Source organism: Lynx rufus, unplaced genomic scaffold (genome assembly GCF_022079265.1).
Source record: "Lynx rufus isolate CCGP_SWC_20201006 ecotype Redwood Valley unplaced genomic scaffold, mLynRuf1.p SCAF_17, whole genome shotgun sequence".
Classification (NCBI taxonomy): domain Eukaryota; kingdom Metazoa; phylum Chordata; class Mammalia; order Carnivora; family Felidae; genus Lynx; species Lynx rufus.
In genome coordinates, this window is record NW_025814831.1 from 48,249,352 (window position 1) to 48,272,403 (window position 23,052).

Here is a 23,052-nt window from a genome sequence, read left to right on the forward strand (position 1 = left end):
ATCCATTTCACATTACATTTTATCAAGTTTATTTGGTGGAAAACGTAAGGATGCTGTATTTTGTTTAGTGTGATACCTTTCATTATTGCATGCCAGGCTTCTAGCTTTTCACATCTGTGCCTTTATCTTCAAAATCAGTTCTTCCCGCTCTGCTGGTCTACTTCATGCTTAAAAATTACCCAGGAGCCACAAAATTGTATTTTATTTTTATTTTTTCTATTAGAAAATGAAATCTGAATAAATGTTGTACTTGTAAATAAATCTGATTGTTGACAATTTGGAAGTAAATTTCAATAACATTTTAAAATTTCTTTTAACATGTTATATTTTTTATTCTTATTGTTTATATTTTTGAAGTATTTTGTAGTTTCAGAGTTATTCCCCTAAACATTATTTGCTTCGACTGTCATTCATTCAGCTGATGTCTCCTTCATTTTGTAGTGGAATCAGTGTTTTAGCAGAGTTAAGCGATCTACCCAAGGTCTCACAAATGGCATGTGATGGAGCCTGGTCTAGAACTTAAGCATTGTGGCTTGAAATTATTTATGATCATTATTATTACTGATACTTCTTTCATAAGATTAATGCTATTCTGTAATTGCTTACTTACATTTCTCTCTTATCCACTAGTCTATAATATCTCTAAAGTAGGGATTATGTCTTGTTCATTTTTGTATTCATTTAGTATATACTTGAATGTTTTACATAATACGAGTATGAGCTCTAAGAAGGGAGCAATTTACGTATTCTTTCCATGAAGTCCATTCATTATTTTGATCAAAATCTATATTATAAATTTAATAAGGGCTCTGAGCCTTAACAGTTACCAGTGACCAGTTTCTTGGATTGAGCTATGTTCTAGTTTTTTTCTAATATGCAGAGGTTGGAACTGCTTGTGGTTTAAGCCAGAGTTCTCCATAGTGTTGTCATTACATGGAGCCTGTGTTCTGGTCTCTTGGTTTACTCCTATCATGGTTCATACAGTCCACCCTCCAGTCAAGGGAATCACCCCTGTGTCAGCTTAATGAGATTCCTGTCCTCAGTGGGAGTTGCTTGTTTCAAGCTTTCCTTATTGCTTCCCCTATATTGCTTCCTGACTGTCTGGCCTTAGTTTGCCCTGTGATGTGGCCTTCTCTTTCTTTTGACTCTCTGCCTGCTTTCTCTCCTCAGCCTAGTTCCTTTGACACCTTTGCCATTTGAGTCTTGTTTTGTTGTAGGGTTTTTTGTGTGTGTATGTGTGTCTTAACTTTCTACATCTATAATCCATATTGGCCCATAATAGTGTACATAGTCATGTCCATCTACATAGTCCCCCCCAACCTTGTTTTATTCCCATTTGTATATGAGGATTAGGAAAGTGTTTGTTGGGGCGCCTGGGTGGCGCAGTCGGTTAAGCGTCCGACTTCAGCCAGGTCACGATCTCGCGGTTCGTGAGTTCGAGCCCCGCGTCAGGCTCTGGGCTGATGGCTCGGAGCCTGGAGCCTGTTTCCGATTCTGTGTCTCCCTCTCTCTCTGCCCCTCCCCCGTTCATGCTCTGTCTCTCTCTGTCCCAAAAATAAATAAAAACGTTGGAAAAAAAAAAATTTAAAAAAAAAAAAAAAAGGAAAGTGTTTGTTGCCACGTAAGTACACAACACAAAGAAAAATGGCCTTCAAAGGAAATGGGCACAGAATGAATCAGAATGAAATGGACTGAATTCTGTAAAAGGATGATATGGAAAAAGGGTTAAACATGTATGGCTTAAAAGAAAGTGTGTATATATTGATGAATTGGTGAAAGGTAGAGCCAAACAGTGGGTCAATTTACAAGTGAGGGTAGCTTATTGAGAGAATAGGAAGGAGGAAAAGAAAGTGTTGGAAGAAGAGAAGAACAAGAGTAGATTGGGAAATAAGAAAGGACTGGAAGGAAAATGAAAATCTGTGAATAAGAAGGAAAAAATACAGTAAAAAAGAAAACAGGCCTTTATTAATTTTAGTATTAGAGTCATAACTTGTTAGTGTCATGAAATGTGGTATTTTAAAATTCCTTTACATTAGTGTAGTACAGCTATTATATTTCAGATTTGAACACTGAGGCCCGGAGAGTAACGTGACTGATTAGTCACATGGCTGAAACTTGCTGAGATGTACTATCGTCCAGATCTAGTATTTTATTTTATAGCATTTGAAATCATATGAAAATAATACTTCCAATTTTTATTATATTATCTCCCTCCCTTCCTGTCTTTGTAATGTGTTATTATAGAGAATTATGAACTTACCGTAAAGTAGACAGGAGAATAGCACAAATCTCCTGATATCCATTACCTGGCTCCACCCAACTACCATCAACTCATGGCTATCCTGTTCCAGTCACTCTTGGCCCACCCCTTATTATTTTGTTGCAAATCCCAAATATATAGTTTCACTCCAAAATATTTCCCTGTGTATTTCAGAAATACAAAGATTCTCCTTTTAAAATGAGCATGATTAATGCTATTATTACATCTAAAAAATTAACAGTAATCTTTAATATCATCAGATAGCCAGTCAGGGTTTGCATTTCTAGTTGCATGCCCTTTCATGCCACTGTGCCTTTGCACATGCTGTTCTCTTTCCTCTGTATGCCTCCTCTGTCTTCCTTCACTGCCTACCTAAGTTTCATTTTCTTTTAATACTCAGCTAGTGTCAATGCTTCTAGGAAACTTTGTTTCTCTCATCAATTTAGGTGTCCCTTCAGTGTTACTATATAATCTATACAAACCTCCAACAGAATATTTACAAATTCAAAGTGTGTGTGTGTGTGTGTGTTTACCCCATACACAGATGGTGGATGGATGGATAAATGAATGAGTCCACTGGTTGGTTGGTTGGTCTAAGTTAATGAAAGGTTTTTACATATTCAAAATCCACATAACTTGATGAACTTAGAATAAAATCTATAATTCTTGGCTCGTATGGCTTCTTATGATGTAGCTACTGCCTACCCTAGAGTTTTCTCATACCATTTATTCTTTCATCCCATCTTGTTTTGGTCAAAGTTGCCTTCCTTCAATACCTAGTATATGCTAAGTTCTTTTTGTCGTAGAGGCTTTGAAAATATTCTTTATGCCTAAGACATTTTTTTAAATTCTCTAGCTGGAAGGCTTTGGATCTCCAAATCTAAATCTCCCTATTACAATCTCTCATTGTACTATTTTCCTTCCTTAAACTGACACAATTTATAACTATATGTTTAGTCAGTGATCAGTTTATTGTCTGACTTTTCGGTAAATGGAAACTCCATGTGGTCAGGGACTATATCTGTTTTGTTTGCTATTTTCCCTAGTGTCCATCACAGTGCTTGTCCTATAGTGGAATTTATATTTATGTAATTTATGCATTTATATATATATTAATTTCTTTTTGAACATTTTAGATATTCAAGATGATGAAGTGGCAGAAACTGTTTACAGACATAGGAAGACACAGTTACCTTTGGAACTCACAGTGGAACTAACAGAAGAGACATTTAATGCGACAGTAGTGGCTTCTGATAGCATAGTGCTTTTCTACGCTGGTTGTGAGTATGAACCTTTAGAAGGGACGATATTACATATTAGAACATTTAAAGTTGGCGGATCTTATTTTTGCGTTCTATATATTGCCTGTTGTAACAGCTATGTAATAGCTTTCATAGTTCCCAGGTAGACTGCACATATTGAACAATTTACTAACTTAGATAAATTATTGTGATTCCAGCTAATGATTTTAATATTTTAACAATTCTTATGGATCTATAGGAAATATATTGCTTTTATCTTCAAATAATAGCCCTTCAACTATATTCCTTGCAGTATGAGTGCAGAAAATTAGTTGCATTTGGAATCTTCTTGAATGTTTGCATAATACTGAGGACTATATATTAGAATTTCTTATTAAGAAATAACAATTTTGGGAAACCCCATCAATCTATATGTTTGTCAATATATAGATATGGATGGAGATATGCATGTTGCAATATCTGTTGAATTTTTTGTTTCAATGTAGGGCAGGCAGTATCCATGGCATTTCTGCAATCCTATATCGATTTGGCAATTAAATTGAAAGGTACTGTAATGTGGTATGCATGCTTATTTGATTCTGAGCTGTAGCTATTTGTAAAACCATATCATGCTAAAGATGAATAAAACCACATAAGATTTCAAGTAATTATATTTGCATCTTTAACATTACATTAATGAACCATGAGTTTCAAAAATGCTCAGAAGCATTCGTCTTGGCTCTCTTCATAGAACTGTCTTCAGTAGAAAGTAGAGAGCCTATGTATTAAGTACTGGAGGTCACACAGTCAATCCAGTAATCTTTTTGGCTGACAATTCAGCCAAATTCATGTATTGAGTGCCTACTCTGAATCAGTTACTATTAAATATTATTAAATAAATACTGAATACACTTAAAAATTTGACACATAAGACTCAGTCTCACAGTCTAATCAGCGATCCAAGATCTCAGTATTCTTAAAGCTATACAGTTAGCTCCTCATGAACTAGGAAATTTTTTATTTCAAATTTTTATTTAAATTCTAGTTAGTTAACATATATAGCAAAATTGGTTTCAGATGTAGAATTTAGTGACCCATCACCCACATACAACACTTAGTGCTCACCACAAGTGCCCTCCTAAATACCCACCATCCATCCAGTCCATCCTCCGCCCACCTCCCTTCATCAACCCCAGTTGCTCTCATAGTCAAGAGTCTTGCATGGTTTGCTTCCCTCTCTCTCCTTTTCTTTTCCTTTCCTTCCCCTGTGTTCATCTGTTTTCTTCCTTAAACTCCACAGATGAGTGAAATCAGATGGTAGTTTTCTTTCCACTGACTGACTTATCTGATTTAGCATTATACAATCTAGCTCTATATGGTATTTCTTTTCTTTTTTTCTTTTTTGTTTATTCATTTATTTTGAGAGAGAGAGAGTGTGTGTGTGTGAACAGGAGAATGGCAAAGAGAGAGGTAGAGAGAGAATCCCAAGCAGGCTCCACTCTGTTAATGCCGTGCCCAAAGCAGGGCTCGATCTCACAAATCGTGAGATTGTGACCTGAGCCAAAATCAAGAGTCATATGCTTAATTGAGCCACCCAGGTGCCCCACAGGACCTTTCTTAATAGCCACAATCATTTAACTGTTCTGTGAAACCTGATCCAGTGGTAGGCAAATAAGAATCCAAGGAATGGACTTGAACTCAATATATTTATGCCATCATCCCAGCAAAGACATAAGGAATATTGTTAGTAAGAAAGAGATAATGATGGAATCCAAGGAATGGACTTGAACTCAAAATATTTGTGCCATCATCCCAGCAAACACATAAGGAGTTTTGTTAGTAAGAAAGAGATAATGATGGAGGGCGCCTGGGTGGCTCAGTCGGTTGAGCGTCCGGCTTCGGCTCAGGTAATGATCTCACGGTTTGTAAGTTCGAGCCCCGCATCAGGCTCTGTGCTGACAGCTCAGAGCCTGGAGCCTGTTTCAAATTCTGTGTCTCCCTCTCTCTCTGCTCCTCCCCTGCTCGTGCTCTGTCTCTGTCTCTCTCAAAAATAAATAAACATTAAAAAATTAAAAAAAAAAAGATGATGGATTAGGATAGTGTTTTGTAATCATTGAATGTATCATGCTTCATATCTGTAATATGATTTCTTCCTACTGTTTTTCTTGTAAATAAATAGAAGTTGTTCTAGTTAAACAGGCTTATTCTCATAGCTGTTATATGAATGTATTTAACATTTAGTTTTTTTGGGCACTAACATACAGGCTCTTTCATTATTTAGTGAGTTCTTTGTGGATAGGTAGCATGCCTTATACTTAGCTCACTGGACTTGACATATTGCCTTACACTGTAGAATATTTGGTTTAATAATTGTTGAATAAATGCATAAACTAATATAGTAGAGTTTAGTGGAAAATATATACTAGTGTACAACTTATTTATATATTGGAGACTTTTGTAAACTCAAGAAATTGCTTCCAGAAAGTCAGTCCTAAATATAACATGTTCTATATTAATAAAAACATCAGAGATTTAAAAAATCACTTTTGAACAATTTCTCCTCAGTTCATTTGTTAACCACATTTGATCCAACTTTTGATTATTTGAAGTAAAGATATTAAGTCTGTAGATATTGTGATTCCTCATCTTTTTTTTTAAAAAAGCAAATCCTGTTACTCTCTTTCAGATTCTTCTTTATGGTTACAATCTATGGAAAGATTCAAGTTTCTTCTTTTAGGTTCTCCAGGCTCATTGGCAAAATATTAGAAGAGAGAAAATAAAAGGGGGGGAAATATAAACCATATTGAAGTAATAATTAGATAATGTCCCTGAATAATAGAATTATCCCTCCATCCAGCCCATTTGTCAGATACTAAATGAAAATAGAAAAAGATTCCTTTACTTTCTTCTCTATTAATGACCAAATAAAGAGCCTACCTGATCTCTCAGTCCCAGGACTCTGAGTTGTATGTGTTTGTAGAATAAAAAGCGGATAACCAACCCAAGACGTGATTTCCTTTCATTTAGTACGTTCTTTGTAACAGTCCTTTTAGTAATTAGATATTGGATAAATGGAGTGTTTTAGAAGTTCAGGGGGCTTAATGTAGAGACATGTATAGGTAACTATAGTGTTTTATGTCTGCATTGAAGCCCATACTATAACTTTGTAAATTAGGAGAATATTTTAATACTTTGGGCATTTAGTCCTATAACCTTTCACTTTGACTTTGTGGGGAAAAGCCACTTTTCATCTTAGTAGAAGATGATGAAGGATATTTTATCCTCAGTCACAAGGTGGCAGCAAATATCAAGTATTTATACTTACCTAGCCTCTAGCTTAGAGAACCTGTTTGGTTTTTTTTGTTTTGTTTTGTTTTTTCATTTCAATTAGGAACACTGTTTGAAATTCCTGCATTGATAAAGTATGGAGGATGTAATACTGCAGGCATCTTAGAGTATTAGACTGTTCTAGTTGAAACATGATTAAATATTGAAACCATTTTACTTAATTTTTAAAGTTTATTTATTTTGAGAGAGAGTGAGAATGTGCCAGTGTGGGAGGGGCAGAGAGAAGGAGAGAGAGAGAATCACAAGCAGGCTCTGCATTGACAGCGTTAAGTCCAACCTGGAGCTTGTACTCATGAACCACCTGGGCCGAAACCAAGACTCAGATGCTTAACCAGCTGAGCCACCCAGGTGCCCCTAAATATTGAAACCATTTTATAGGGAAAAAAATTAAAATTTTAAATTGATAACTTTAATGTAAGTTAGCCTTATCACTTTTTTCCCCGTTTTATTCATTTTTCAGTTTTGAAGATAACATCAAATTTTTCAACTTGGGCTGCAGGGACAAAGGAATAATAACTTTTTTAGCAGTGATAGACCTGTTGAGAATGCCTATTGAAGGGAAAAACTGCATTTGTAATAGTTCTATATTTCATACTTGGGTGGCATTATATAATACAGTACTCTGTATGAATAAGTATCACTAGATATTTGTTGATGAAATGATTAAAATAACAGATGAAAGAACTTTGTAGAGAAGTCATTTCGCAGATGTAATTTCAGAAGGAATAAGGATTTATTTTTGTTTATATGTTCATACAATATTCAGGTTTAATATACTTTAGTGTTAAAAATGAAATTTTGTTCATGAAGAAATGTCAGGGTACATTCCACAAATTTTCACTGGGTACATACTAAGTAACAGACATTGTGCTGTGCAGCAGGAATATAGTGGTGAATAAGACAGACTGCACCCTGTATGAGTTACCAAACAGATAGCTAACAGGAAATCTGAAGTGATAAGTTATTGCATCTGAGTGGTATAATCTAGAATTATTTAAGATAAAAATTTTTAATATTTAAAAATTTTTGGTGACAAAATATTAAAATATTTCAGTTTACAACTTTAATTATATGGTGAGGCTATACCCTACATTAGGAAACATCCCAAATTGATACAGTTTCCTTCTTTGATACAATATTAAGGTTTCCTTTTATTGAGTGTATTTTTTACTCTCAGTAGTTGAGTTGTGTGGTTCTTGTTTTATTTGGGTTTTGATCTCATTCTGCCTAACAATTTACATATTTTGGAGAACTTTACATATATTATTTACAGAACAAGTAAGAATCTGTATTTGTGATTCTACTATATGTTTTTTAGGCAGAAAATAAAGTATTTAGATAGGATGGGGTACCTGAAGCCTTATATGAGTCTCCTGTATGTCATTTATTCACACACTGTTTAGGTGTTTCATGTAGGAGGACTCCTCTAGATGTGAAAATCAGTGTTGAGTAAAACAACATTGTCCCTACTCTCAAGGAGCTCTCTTCGTAGAGACAGACATTAGTCATGTAACAACACAAATGAGTATGTAATTAATGAGACAAGGACAGGAGATGGTTCATAAGAGCATAGGAAACTGATGTAGATTAGCGTGTCTGAGAAGGCTTTCTTGTAGTGATCATACATGCAGAGATCTGAAGGGATGAGAGAGACCTAATGGCAAAGGTTGGTAGGAGTTGGCTGATGCCAAAACAGATTCGAGTTTTGAAAAGATATCTATCTCTAGGTTCAGGGTAGAGACATAATCAGGTTCAGGGAGACGAAGTAAGAGCCTATTGTATTATGTAGGAGAAATGATGGCTGGAGTACAGTCAGTAATGAAAAATGGACAGATGTGAGAGGCAGTTGACCCTTGAATAAGGTGGGGATTAGGGATACCAACTCCCCCGCATTGTCAAAAATCCTCATGTAACTTTTGACTTCCCCCACACTTTACTAATAGCCTGCTGTTGGCTGGAAGCCTTGCTGATAACATAAAGAGTCAATTAACATATATTTTGTGTATAATGTGTATTATATACTGTATTCTTTCAGAAAGTAAGCTAGAGAAAAAAATGTTAAATTGTAAGAGAAAATACATTTATAGTACTGTACTGTATCAGAAAAAATCCATGTGTAAGTGAACCTGTGCATTCCAAACCCATGTTCAAAGGTCAAATTGTATTTAATTTTTTTTTTTTACATTTATTTATTTTTGAGAGACAGAGCACAAACAGGGGAGGGGCAGAGAGAGATGGGGAGACACAGAATCCGAAGCAGGCTCCAGGCTCCGAGCTGACAGCACAGAGCCTGATGCAGGGCTCGAACTCACAAACCATGAGATCATGACCTCAGCCGAAGTCTGATGCTCAACTGACTGAGCCACCCAGGCGCCCCAAGGTCAAATTGTATTTAAAGTTTAGGTGGTCTGTTTTCTTCTTAAATTCCACATGAGTGATATCATATGTTATTTGTCTTTCTCTGACTGACTTATTTCACTCAGCATAATACTCCAGCTCCATCCACATCATTGCAAATGGCAAGATTTCATTCTTTTTAATGGCTGAGTAATATTCCACTGTGTGTGTGTGTGTGTGTGTGTGTGTGTGTGTGTGTGTGTGTGTGTGTTTATATATTTATATATACCACCTCTTCTTTATCCATTTATCAGTCGATGGACACTTGGGCTCTTTCCATAATTTGGCTATTGTTGATAGTGCTGCTATAAACATCAGGGAGCATGTGTCTCTTCGAATTTCTACTTTTTATCCTTTGGGTAAATACCTAGTAGTGCAATTGCTGGATGGTAAAGCAGTTCTATTTTTAACTTTTTAAGTGAGCAGTGGGTGTTGTATGCAAGTGATGAATCACTAAATTCCACACCTGAAACTAATATTACACTGCATGTTAACTAACTGGGATTTAAATAAAAACTTGAAACTCTAAAATAAAGTTTAGGTGATAAGATGGAAAAGACATGCTGATTGATTTGACTAGACATGGAAGTTTAGGAATGGAGTGACACTAAAGGTGATACTTTGTTTTCTGATTTGTGTAAGAATGGCAGCCTATAGGCAGGAAACCATAGACATTGAATTTGAGGACGTTTCCATTCAAAGAGAAATACAGAAGGCAGTGGGGATACATGGGTCTAGAACTGTGAGGAAGAGGCTGGGTCAAAGATATAAATATAGGATTCATTCTGTTGTTGATAATTACTGAGATTGTCTGGGAAGAGAGTGTATAACAAGAGAAGGCAACTTAAACTGAGCCTTGAGGAACTCCTATCTCTGCTGTCAGAAGAACATGCAAAAGGGACCAAAACAGAACAGCAGAGGAGGTGGGGAAATAAGCCAGAAGGGGAAGGTGTTACAAAACTCAGGGGAAGAGAGAGTCCTGCAGAAACAGTTCATGCTGATGAGAGGTTAAAATAAGAATGGACAATAAAAATATTGTCAAGTCTACCCAACTGAGTTTTCTACACTAATATTTATAAAATGTGCATTTTCGTTTTATTTAGGCACATCCACTATGCTGCTTACTAGAGTAAACTGTGCAGATTGGTCTGATTTATGTACTAAGCAAAATGTTACTGAATTTCCAGTTGTAAAGATGTACAAGGAAGGCAAGCACCCAGTATCTTATGCTGGTATGTTAGGAGCTGAAGATCTCCTAAAATTTATCCTGCTGTAAGTATTCACATTCTTCCTAAGACTTTAAAAATTTTAGGTCTATAAACCTTCTAATTCCCATGCTTTGTTGACATACTTTGAATAGGTTAAGGAGTAATGAATTGAGATAACAGGATAAACGGTGGGGAGAGCCTATCCACATCACTTTTGGGGAGATAGAAATTTTATTTAATGAGGGTGATTTTTTTTAAATTACAAGAGTATTTAATTGTCTTTGTTTTGTCAGATATTTATTGTGTGGAATGTAGTGTTTGCTAAGTTCAATATGTTTTATTTTTTATTTTTTGCAAGCTGAAAAGTGTCTTTAAAAATTAATTTTGAATGTAGTTATATATTCATCCAGCAACAGGATTTCATGCCCAGTGAACATAACATCTGTGCAGGAAGCAGAAGAATATTTAAGTGGGGAATTATATAAAGACCTGATCCCCTACTCTAGTGTGTCTGTGCTGGGACTATTTAGCCCAAACATGACCACAGGTGAGTAGAAGTGAACTTTTAAATTATGTAATAGTTAAAAACTTGCTTACTAGCTTTACTTTTAAAAAGGAATTAGTATCTTTTAAATTATAGAGAACTCAAATTATAGAATTTTTAAAATGCAGAGAAATTTGAAGAAAAAATAAAAATCCAAAATTAGAGTTATTAAATTTTGATGTAATTCCTTCCCTCATTTTTCTTTGTACCTGTCTTTGTACCTACCTTTCTTTGTACCTAAAGCATATTAATATGTTTTAATATAATTGGACTAGTACTGTGTATCTAGGTTAGTAACTTGCTGTTTTTATTTAATATTACATGGGTTCATCTTTTCCATGTGATTAGTATTCTTCAAAAACATTATGGCTGTATATTTGGATGAATATACTGTAATTTAACTATTTACCAACAAATAACACCTGTTGTTTTCCTTTTTTCTTTTTGCTGTGAAGAATATTTTTATTTATGCATCTTTGTGTGTAATTTAGACCATTTAATGGATAAATTTATAAATTTATAAATTCCCAAAAGGAGAATAACTATGTTTTCTATAAGCTGTGTGTTATATGTGTTATTCATTTTTAGAAATGGGTTTTTAGTGCTTGTCTAATGAATTACTATGAGATCTTTATGTATTAAGGTTATTAAGTTCTTGTCATTTGTTTCAATTATTTTCCCCCAGTTTGTTTAGTTTTTAGCTTTGTTTAATAATTTTATATTTAACAGTTTAAAATTTGTTTTCAAATCCATTGATTTTGATTATTTCTTCCATTGATTTCAATTATAGAAAATCTCTATCATCTTTATCAGTTAGTATTCACCTGTATATTTTCTTTTTGCTTTAATTTATAATATTTTCTTACTCTATATTATCTTCCTTTGAATATTTTTTTAAATTGTGGTAAAATATACATAACATAATTTACCATCTTAACTATTTTTCAGCATATAGTTCACTAGTGACAAGTATATATACATTGTTGTACAACTAATCTCCAGAACTTTTTCATTTTGCAAAACTGTAACTCTGTACCTATTAAACAACTCTACATTTCCCTGTTGGCCTAGTCCCTGGCAGCCTCCGTTCCACTTTGTATCTCTATGAATTTGACTACTCTGGGTACTTCCTGTAAGTGGAATCATACAGTATTTGTCTTTTATTGGCTGGCTTACTTAGCATGATGTCCTCAAGGTTCATCCATGTTGTATCATATGTCAGAATTTCCTTTCTTTTAAAGGCTGAATAATATTTCGTTGTATGTATATAGCACGTTTTACTTATCCATTCATCTGTTGATGGACACTTGGGCTGTTTTTACCTCTTGGCTATCGTGCATAATGCTTCTGTGAACATGGGTGTTCAAATATATCTTCAGGACTCTGCTTTCAATTCTTTTAGATATATACCCAGAAGTGGAATTGCTGTGTCATATGATAGCCCTACTTTTAAATTTTTGAAGAACCACTATACTGTTTTCCCTAGTGGCTGTACTATTTTATATTCCCACCAATAGTATACAAGGGTTGTAATTTCTCCATATCCTCAGCAACACTTGTTATTTTCTGTTTGTTTGTTTGTTTGTTTGTTTGTTTGTTTGTTTTTGATAGTAACCATCCTAATGGGTGTTAGGTTTGATTTGATCATGGTTTTGATTTTCACTTTCCTAATAAGTAGTGATATTGAGCATCTTTTTATGTCTTGTTGGCCGTTTGTATATCTTCTTTGGAGAAATGTCTATTCAAGTCCTATGCCCATTTTTTAATCAGGTTATTGTTGTTGAGTTGTAGGAATTCTTTATATATTCTGGAAATTAACCCCTTATCATATATATGAATTGCATATATTTCTTTCTGTTCCATGGAATACCTTTCCACTTGTTGACTGTGTTCTTTGACCTTTTTTCTTTTTAAATCTTTACCATTTAGATATTTTTTGTGCATGATATGAAGTTAGGAGACAACTCTATTTTTGTCTAAATAGTTAATTATCTGTTTTCCCCTCTTTTTTTTTGATTCCACTGTCACCATATTAAATCCATGTCTGTATGTGTGTATATATATCTGTTTAAATGTTTTCTCTTTTATTCACTTTTATCTCCCTAATATAATAGTTTTTTAATACGTGTTGAATATATAATTGGGTCAACTCTGGTTTGCCTTTTTTTGCCTGTTGACTCTTCCAGGTGAACTTCGGTCCTTTACACATAATTGTCTCAACTTATTTGTATGTCCGTTGCTTGTTTTATGCTTCACTATTATCTCTTTAGTTAGTTTAGTCTACATGGAATATGCTTTCAATTTCTTCTGTCATCTTTTTCTCTATATGGGCTTCTATAGTCTTGTATTGTAAACTCAGATTATCATTATTCTTGAACTTTTTTTTTTTTGCATTATATATTTCTCTTTGAATTTTTTGCATTTTTCTAGCATTTTATTATGAAAAATTTCAAACTTAAAGCAAAAGTTGAAAGATTTTATAGTGAACAGCCATATACCCATCATCTAGTTTCTACTATTAGCATTTAACTTGTACTTGACTTACTTAGCACATGCCTGTGCATCTATCCATCCTTCTTCCATCCATCAATTACTTCATCTTATTTTTGATGCATTTCAAATGTTTTTTCTTTTTTTTTTAATTTTTTTAAATGTTTTATTCATTTTCTGAGAGACAGAGAGAGAGAGAGCAGGCAAGGGGCAGAGAGAGAGAGGGAGACACAGAATCCAAAGCAGGCTCCACAGCCCGGAGCCTGACGTGGGGCTCGAACTCACGAAACAAGATCATGACCTGAGCCATAGTCAGAAGTTTGACTGAGCCACCCAGGCGCCCCAAATTAATGTTTTTTTTTTTCATTCAACGTTGATACATTGCTGATAGCAATTAATTTTACCTTGTTAGTTTTACATAGATAGCATCATAGACTAGAGTGTTCTTTTGATATCACATCTTCTCTATTTTTAGACTATTTTTTTCTAGCTTCATAGGAATATCCTACAATAAGTTTTAAAGGAAGTGTACACAAGGCATTCTTCCTAACTGGTAATATTGCTTAGAATGTTATTCTCTTGCTTTTGCATACGGATGGTTTCTTGACTAGGCAACAAAATCCTTAGTGGTGTTTTTTCTTTTTTCATCATGTTAGCTGTTGGCATTTATCTAACAAACCTGCCCCCTTACTTTTCTTTCATTTAAGATGAATTTCAAATTCTGAATAAAATCTTTCAAGGATATTTTTATGGAAAGAATATCCCCATATCTAGCATCAAACTTACAGATAGTGGATACTATCTTCTATCTACTTATTAAGTTTGCTTTCTACAAGTTTCTGTCTAGTAATTTTTCCCCTCTACTTGGCCTTCACAATCTTTTAAAATAAAAGCCAACATAACTTACTAGAAAGAAATGATAAGAATATGAATGCGTGTTCTGTGACTTCCCATCTTAGAAGGCAAAATCCTAGAGGGGATAGCTTTTTCATTTGTATTTTTATGAAAAATTGTGAAATGAGGGAGTTTATTTTTTACTCCTGTATTTTTGCCTTTCTAATGTTTTTGCTTCCACCGTTGACTTTGTCTTCTGTCTACCTCTGGTGCCCTGAGGTTGTCATTTATTATTTACTCTGGGCCTCCTTCCAAAAAGGATTAAGGTCTTTAGATAATAAAAAGTACACATACAATAAAATCATTAAAACAAGAATAAGAGTTAAGCCATAAAAGAGTAGGGGATAATTATGTAGAATACTTTGAAAACACTGCAGTTGATCATAAAACTTAACCCTAAGTAATCTGGTATCAACTGGAAACAGAAAGATGAAATTTTTGCCAGCTAATCATCGTTATATGATAAATGGCAACATAAAAGTTAGGATGCTGACTCATCCACTGAGAAAACTTTTCCCTGATTGTAAATGCTGAGAGGGATTTTACATATATCTTTTATGTAAGAGATCAGCACAGGGAACAGTATACTTTATGATAATTTTGTACAAATGATAAGATTTACATATAATTGTCTCTCAACACAAGTCAAAGGTATAGTGTTAAAATATATAGAGATCGTTTTGCTGTGCCAGAATGATGTAATCTGGGGACAGTGCTTTTTTATTATTTCACTAGATTGATTGTTCTCAGACTTTTCAGTCAGGTATTCATTTCTCTTTTTTGTTGTTTTTGTTTTTTGCAGATGTCCAGGTGATAGTTACTGTACTTTCAATATCTATTGAATGAGAAAATGTGTAACAGTAAAAGGCTACTATGAATTCATTAACATTTTATGTACATTTGTATTTGACTCATAAATATAACTACTGACATTTACTGTGCAGTTATGTTATATCAGATACTGATTTATTGTTCATGTAGATTCTAATGATTTAAAAAAAAATTTTTTTAATGTTTATTTATTTTTGAGACAGAGAGAGACAGAGCATGAGCAGGGGAGGGGCAGAGAGACAGGGAGACACAGAATCTGAAACAGGCTCCAGGCTCCGAGCCGTCAACGCGGGGCTTGAACTCACGAACTCACGAACTGTGAGATCATGACCTGAGCCGAAGTCGGACACTTAACCGACTGAGCCACCCAGGTGCCCCGATTCTAATGATTTAAAGATTAATATAATGCGAATTCAATGAGGGCGAAAATGTCTCCTTTGTCCATTGTTGTATCTGCGAGGTCTCTCTCTGTTTTTTTCCCTCTGTAATTATGTTGTGGGGATAGAATGTAAGACTTTGTAAACGTCCTGTTTCTCATTATACTTTTGCACTCCAGTGTTCCATTGCTTGAAATCCATTGCTTGAAAGAGCTATCACTATGATGGTTGCCAGTGGAAAATTTCTAACTCCCTATTCCTTCTATATACATACTCAAATAGTTCTTCTGTAAGAGCTTTTCCTTCTAATTTGTTTTTCAGTATGGACACCTGAGTTCTTATTTTATTCAGTGGGTTATAATCAGTTATAATCATTCATTTGCTAACATCTCAGATTTGGTCAGTGGGAGCCCCTTCAGTCTGACTCCTGTGTCCTTTTGACGTGTCTCCGTCATTCTTTCAGTATGTCCTTTTGGCACAAGATGTTCCCAGTTTCATTTGTGGGATCAGCCATTTCTCCAAGAGTCTAGGTTCCTTTTAGTGGGACATTGAATTCAGAAACCAAGATCTAGGGATTAGGAGTGCTTTTAGTTACTGGAGGGCTCTTGTTTCTCAACTCTTGTTGACAGAGCTAAAAAAATAAGTGTGTGTAGTAGTATGTGTATATATGTGTGTGTATAAATGTAACTATTCAATAAAATGTGATAGTGGGAAAACAGTATTGCTAAACTACTGTATTTATTTTATGCAATTAAAACATGTTTATAGTTACACAACTAAATATTATAACTATTATTACATCCCAGATACATTTATTGTGATTTAAAAACCTTTTTATTTAGATTAACTGATTATTTTTTTATACTTGGGGTTGCAGTATATTGTGACATATATGCTGTTTTCACCAAGGAGGAGAATATGCTTGGTTTTAAGTGTTCAGAGGATAACTGGCAGTCTGGTTTAGTAGAAGTGGATATGTTTCTACAGTCTTAAATGCTTCCATTATGAGCAAGTAAATTTGTGAAGAGCCTTTTAAGAAACGTATTCATGAGTAGAGAGGCTTCTGTGTGAGGAAAGTACATGGAAATATTAGTGTAATTTTCCACTGTTCTTTACCGAAAAAGAAAAGAAGCTGAAACAGGTTCCATTATGTCATTGCTTTAGCTAATGATCATCAATTATTGACCAGAATTTAGCTCTGTTTTCTCTTAGAAATGAAAGTATAGGGACTCAGTTCTTTCCAGTTTTTTTCATATGAACCTTTTCTGCTTTGGTGTAACACAGGCTTTAGAAAATATTTTCTGTGATAGTAACAGTTTCTCATTAAATTCATGGTTATAAATAGCTCTGAATGCTGCCTACTAGCTGACTGTGCCACTTTAGTAAGTTGGCTTTCCTGCAGTGTTTCTCAGTCTTGTGGAAAGTATGCATCCTTTTTAGAGAACATAACCTTGTGGTTACCTGATGGTAAGAGTGCTGATGCTCACACCAGAGATATAGTCGTGACTGCTAAGGTACAGATCTTTTGGGTTCAGCATATCCAGAGCACGAGGTGCTTTATGACTCAATTCTTCCATCATGAATTTTCTGTTTGAACTGCCATGAACCTTCCTTGTAGTGAGCTAAATTATCATTTGGTCTTCACTTGGCAAGAATACATCATTTATATAAGTTTTCCTCTGCTCTTTTCTCATTGGTCTGCAAGTATTTAATTCACAGTTGCTTCTTGGTTATAAGATAGTCATTAACATGAATCAGAATATACTATTACCTATGATACTGTATTCAGAATGCTATAGAAATAATAATTTTTAAATATCCTAACAAATGAGAAAAGACTGACGCATAAATTAATCAAAGTTCAAAAGTAACAAAAACACATTACAGAAAATACAGGAAATAAAAAAAGATACAAATCCCTCATAATTGCAGAATCCTAACACAGACATTATTAAAGGACTATAATTTCTAATCTTCTATTTTTTTCTGTGCATATAGGTACTTTTAGATTTTGTAATGACAGTGCGCACATTATTTCACATATCTCCTTCTCTTTCCAAACTATATATAAGGCAACCAACTCTATTTACCCACCTTAGAGTGTAAATTAAGAAGCAATAAATATTTATTCAGTAACTCTGTATGATTAGAGTGCTGTAAATCTGATAAATCACATTTACAGTACATTTGTTTAGGGAACCATAATTGCATTATATCAATTTACATTTCTATAGTAATCAAATGTCATAAAAAGAACACAGATTTTAGAACCACTAAGTTATATAAGATCTACCTGTAAATATTTATCTTTATAATTAATTTCTAATAAAGCACAATCATTTATAAATCTGTCCATCGGTTGAATAGCACACATAATTTTAAAGGTTTCAGATTTTTGTCTTGTCTATGTATTTATAGCAAAAGAAGATTTCACCAAAGCGGGAAACTACCTAAGAGGATGTGTTATCACTGGAATTTATTCTGAAGAAGATGTTTTGATACTGTAAGTTTATTGGTCTTCTAATTTTAGAGAGGAAGAAGTTTGCAAAATAATACATTGCTAGTTTTTACACAGTTGAAGGAAAATAGGGCAGCAATATAACTAACTTTGATTTTTAATTAAATGTTTAATTTCCTTGTAAGAAGATCTGGGTAGCAGCATCTGGCTATTTAGAATTCTTAGATACTCTTTTGCTTTAGGCTAGAGTCCCTACAGGGGCAACCTTGGATTCATAATACTTTATCTTTCTATAAAAATTTTTCTGGTTTGGGTTCTATTATCTGCAACTGTGGTTCTCTGAAATTGTCATAGTTTTGGGGGGAATTTTACTTCTTCAAGTGTCCAGGTTTTGATTTGCCACCAAGGTATATATAAAAATGAGAATTTCCCCATGTTGTTGCTCTTTTAGCCATGTAAGTTGCTTTATTTGTAGAATGTGGAACTCAGATATTTCACTTGCCTCAGAATGAAGGACTGAACATTTGGAGATTATTACATATACAATACATACAGTAATACATCTATATCACATTCTGCATTAATGGCTTGTTTTCAGGTCCAGATGGAGTTGGTAAGCCCCCTCCCTAGTTTATCTTGCTTATTATAATATTCCTAATTGTGATTTCTGAGCTTAAATCATCCATCATGAACACTGGTGATGTATACTTTTGATGATCAAGCTCCATTTCTGCCCATGAAGTCAATGACTTTTGAAAAGTAAATACTGAACTCCAGATCTTTAAGAAATAAGAGACTTATTCACCTGACACATGGATAGTCACCCACTATGTTCTGTTCTGCTGTCATTGTGCATTTAACTAAGATCCAAAGCGCTAGACCAGTAGTTTTCAGAGTATGTTTTATTTATAACCAACTGATCAGCTTAAGAGGTAATCTAAAGGCTGGACTGTCCACTAATGTTTATAATATTATAATGTTTATACTTGGTTCTAGCATCAGTTTTTACATCATATAAATGTGACTACTTCAGAGGTGGTTTTACAGAAATCATTTTTTTCTGTCTAGTGATTTCCCTTTAGTTTAGTTAGCAAAAGTAGTGGTAAGAAGGAGCAGATTTAGGCTGTGTTACAGTGGAGAGAGCATAGAGTTTATATCTGGGGCACCTCAGTTTGAATCCTGTCTCTGCCATTTATCACTCTCTGAGTCCTGGTTTCCTCATCTATAAAATGGGGGTGATAGTGGCCTACATTATAGGGCTGTTCTGGGGTTAAGTGAAAACTAAAAGCATCTAAAAGAGTGCCTGGCAAATAGTAGGTTTCTAATAAATGCTTGTCTCCTTGCTTAGCAGTATGGTGAGCAGTCCAAAAAGATTGAGAACCATTCAGTATGTTCCTAATCCTATTTAGACATTTTCTTGATGAGTAAGTTGTCTAGAAAAAAAAAAAAGAATCTGTCTAGATTATTATATGTTGCTTTCTTTTAATCTAGGTTGTCAAGGCTCCTAAATTTCTTCAGACAGCCTCACAAAGAAGATAAATTTGCCTGCAAATTGAGTTCATTTCTTCCTTAGTAGTAGGGCTTCTCATTTGCTGCCTCCCAATCTGACCTCTTGGTGTAATTATTTGTTTTTGATGACTTGCTATATTTTATTGGAAATTTTAATACTGCGTTTCTCCACAGGTCAAATAAATATGGGGCAACACTTCCAGCTCTGCTGCTGGCCAGACACAAAGAGGGCAAAGTAGAGAGCATTCCATTCGCTAACTCCCGTGTGCAAGACATAGTTCAAATAGTGACAAATGCATTACTGGAGACATTTGTGAGTGTATTTTATAATAAGGATATTATTTGAAATAGAGAATCTAGAAGAGTTAAAAATAGTATATTTTAATACACAATTTTCCAGCTTTTTTTGGCAGAGGGCATGATGTTTTATGAGCTGAAAATTCATTGGGTTGCTCTGTTTTGTTCACTCATTATGATATAGCTTCGTAGTCCACTGCCAAAAGTTTACATGTTTTTGGATTATTTTTTTTATTGTGGAGACTAGTGTAGCTGATGGCTAGTTGAAGGAAGTACTCAATCTAAGCTGAAACTTGGTATAGAGCACATGGATTCTGGGGAGTCAGACTGCCTAAGTTTAAATCATTGCTTGTTTCCTTACTGGCTCTTTGTTAACTTCTCTGTGCCTCACTTTCCACATGTGTAAAATGTAGTTGGTAGTAGTACCTGCTGCAGAGACTTATCATGAGAACCAAATGAGACCTGTGTACAGTGTTTTGGGTAGTGTTTGGCCACTGGTAAACATTAAACAAATGTTAGCTAAGATTCTTATTTATACAGTTTTAGAACAAAGTAGTGTCTTATGAAAGGCCTTTTCCAGTGCTTCCTTTGAAAATAGTGGATTCAAGGGCATAACACTTTTAACGTGCATTTCTTGATTTCACTTGTTTTTGCATTTATATTAAACATAGCTAGAGTGTAACAAGTTTATGCTTTTCTATATTTCTCAAGTGACATACGCATTATAATCAGCAGTAAATAATGACCATCCTCCTGTTACTATGTTTCTTGCCATGATAATCTAAATGACATTACATTTTAGGTTAAATTAATGGCTGTAGCCTTTATTAAGTGTTTTGTGGCATTGGTTCTGTTCCCTCCCCCATTCAAGTTACAGGTTGTAATTAGTCAAATCATTAATATTTTCATGATGTAGTTTTCCAAATTATTAAAGTGACATTTTTGTCTTCAATGACATATTAAATGAATATTTATTTAGCCATAAACATAGTGTAATATTTTTGGAATTATTATAAGCCTTTACCTTTTTTCTCCCAGACAATACAGAAAACTATGAAAGAAGAAAATTGAAATCAACTGTAACCTCTTTAACCAAATTTAAAATTGGGGGAAATATTTTCCCAAACTTAAAAAAAATCCCATGTGTATATATGTGATTGTCTTTTTATCTTAAGAGATATTTCCATCAAGAAATGAAGACACACACGTAATGTTTTTTTAGTATCTACATAATATTCTGTTGTACTAAAAAACCACAATTTGTTTAATTTCCTGTTGTTGAATATTTGTCTTTAGTTTTGTTTTACTCAGGGACCAACCTTGAGGATAATCTTTGGGTGTTTCCATGATTACATAATCATGGTAAATTCACAGAATTTGAATTGCTAGTCCAGAGGGCGTGTATATGTTTAAGGCTGCTAATACTTATTCCTATTTTGTACAAGAGGAAATTTGAACATTTTACTCTTTCATCTTTGCGTAATATATAAAAATTGGTATCTATTTTTTTGTTAAGATTAGATGCTTTATGGCTGAGAAAGTTTGGGCAAACTTAACAACTATCAGAATCTGTTTATTTTTAAGGCACATGTGATAAGCATTGTGGCAGTATTTCAGTTTACAATGTTTTGGTTTGCAGCATTCAACTAAAAACTGAACAGCTATAATAAAAATTGTTTTGCTTTTAGTTTATGACCTTTCCATAAATTCTAAAACCCTCAAGTGGTTGTTACATTTCTTAAAGCTTCTCTGTGTTGGGAGATTTAAATGAGAGTATGTAGCAGCCAGCCAGCTGCAAGCTCATCTCCTGGCCTGCACTGAAGTACTAGAAAGACTTTGGTTTCTTCATCCGGACAGGGAAGAGGACTGGATGGCCAGACAGTAAACATTTTTTATATGGCATGATGAACCTGATGACAAATTAGGCCAGGGAAATATGCCCAAATCTGAAAAACATGATAATTAACTACATGAGCAATGATCTATCCAAGGCTGTCATATTTAAACATCCTTCTGAACAAATAGTTCTAGCACTTTTCTCAGATACATTGAGTTCCTTTTTTATGGTTTTATTATACATAAGTTACATCCTCTTGTATACTCAAATAGCCAAAGGACACCTTCCAGTTACCATGTTTGATGACCTTTCCTGTAAGTAGCAACCAAAACCATTGACAATGCTTTTCCTTCTCAAAATTCTCTATTCTTCTGGCTTTTGCAATTCCAGATACCTCCTTCAACCCTCTGGCCACTCTAGAATTACATCTTCAACCCCTTTTTCTTCTTTCGCTGTTTTTTCTTTAGGAAATTTTATCCATACCCATAATTTCTACTATCATTATACCAGCTGATGATTCCAAAATTGAAGTTTCTGATCTTTTCTCCACAGACCTCTTGGTCTTTCTTCCCTGAAATGTGTCACCTGTGTGTCTTTTCACAAATGTGTATTCTAGTTAGTCATCTTTCTAAAACAGACCTAACCATGTCACTCATTTGATTCCAGATCTTCTCAGTATTCCTGGGAGTTAGAAAACCTACCAAGACATTTTACCATCTGGTCTTATGGCCACATTTGCCTCTTGCATGCCTAAGTCTGGCATGCTTCACTCCTACTGTTACCAGATGGCATGTATCCCTTCACACCTCTCTGCCTGTCCCCACAATGCTCCCTATATCTGGAATCCTGGCTCTGGCACATACCTTATTCTGTCAAGATCTTGGTTTTTCCCCAAGACCAGATCAAATATACTTCTGAAATCATCCATGAGCTTCCCTACTTTGTTTTCTTAGCTTAATTTTATTGTCATACGTTAATTCTTTCTTGGATCATAGCAGTTTGTGTACCTGTCTCCTCCTCTAAAGTATGAGCTCTTTGAGAGCAGGGAAAGTAAAGTATCTTGGTTCTTTTTGATTCAGTATCCAGCATCATATCTTGAGCTTTGTAGTTCAGGTGGCTCTATCTCCCTTAATGTGTCAAATCTGTTCAGAGTGAGGAGATCTGCTAGCCTGATGAGATGTGTCAATTTTATGAAGGGGATGGAACTCGTATAGAAGATGAAAGATGATGAAAGATAATGGTTAATATAAGAAGACAACATAGGGAAATTTGGAGAAGAGAGGATCTAAGATCTAAGTCATGAAAGAGGAACGTATAAGAAGAGGATTTTGAGTGTGTAAGAGAAAGAATTAGAAGAAAAA

The 23,052-nt window shown here is 34.4% G+C and overlaps 1 protein-coding gene across 2 annotated transcripts in view; it reads left to right on the forward strand.

The window, feature by feature from the left end:
- The window catches only part of TXNDC16 (thioredoxin domain containing 16), a 137,383-nt gene that overhangs the window by 78,467 nt on the left and 35,864 nt on the right, over nt 1-23,052 (forward strand). For both annotated transcript variants that reach the window (XM_047079652.1, XM_047079651.1), the window contains exons 13-18: nt 3,397-3,540; nt 4,008-4,067; nt 10,350-10,518; nt 10,865-11,001; nt 18,009-18,093; nt 19,732-19,870. In XM_047079652.1, the coding sequence (XP_046935608.1) occupies nt 3,397-3,540; nt 4,008-4,067; nt 10,350-10,518; nt 10,865-11,001; nt 18,009-18,093; nt 19,732-19,870 (734 nt within the window). The remainder of the gene's footprint in view (nt 1-3,396; nt 3,541-4,007; nt 4,068-10,349; nt 10,519-10,864; nt 11,002-18,008; nt 18,094-19,731; nt 19,871-23,052) is intronic.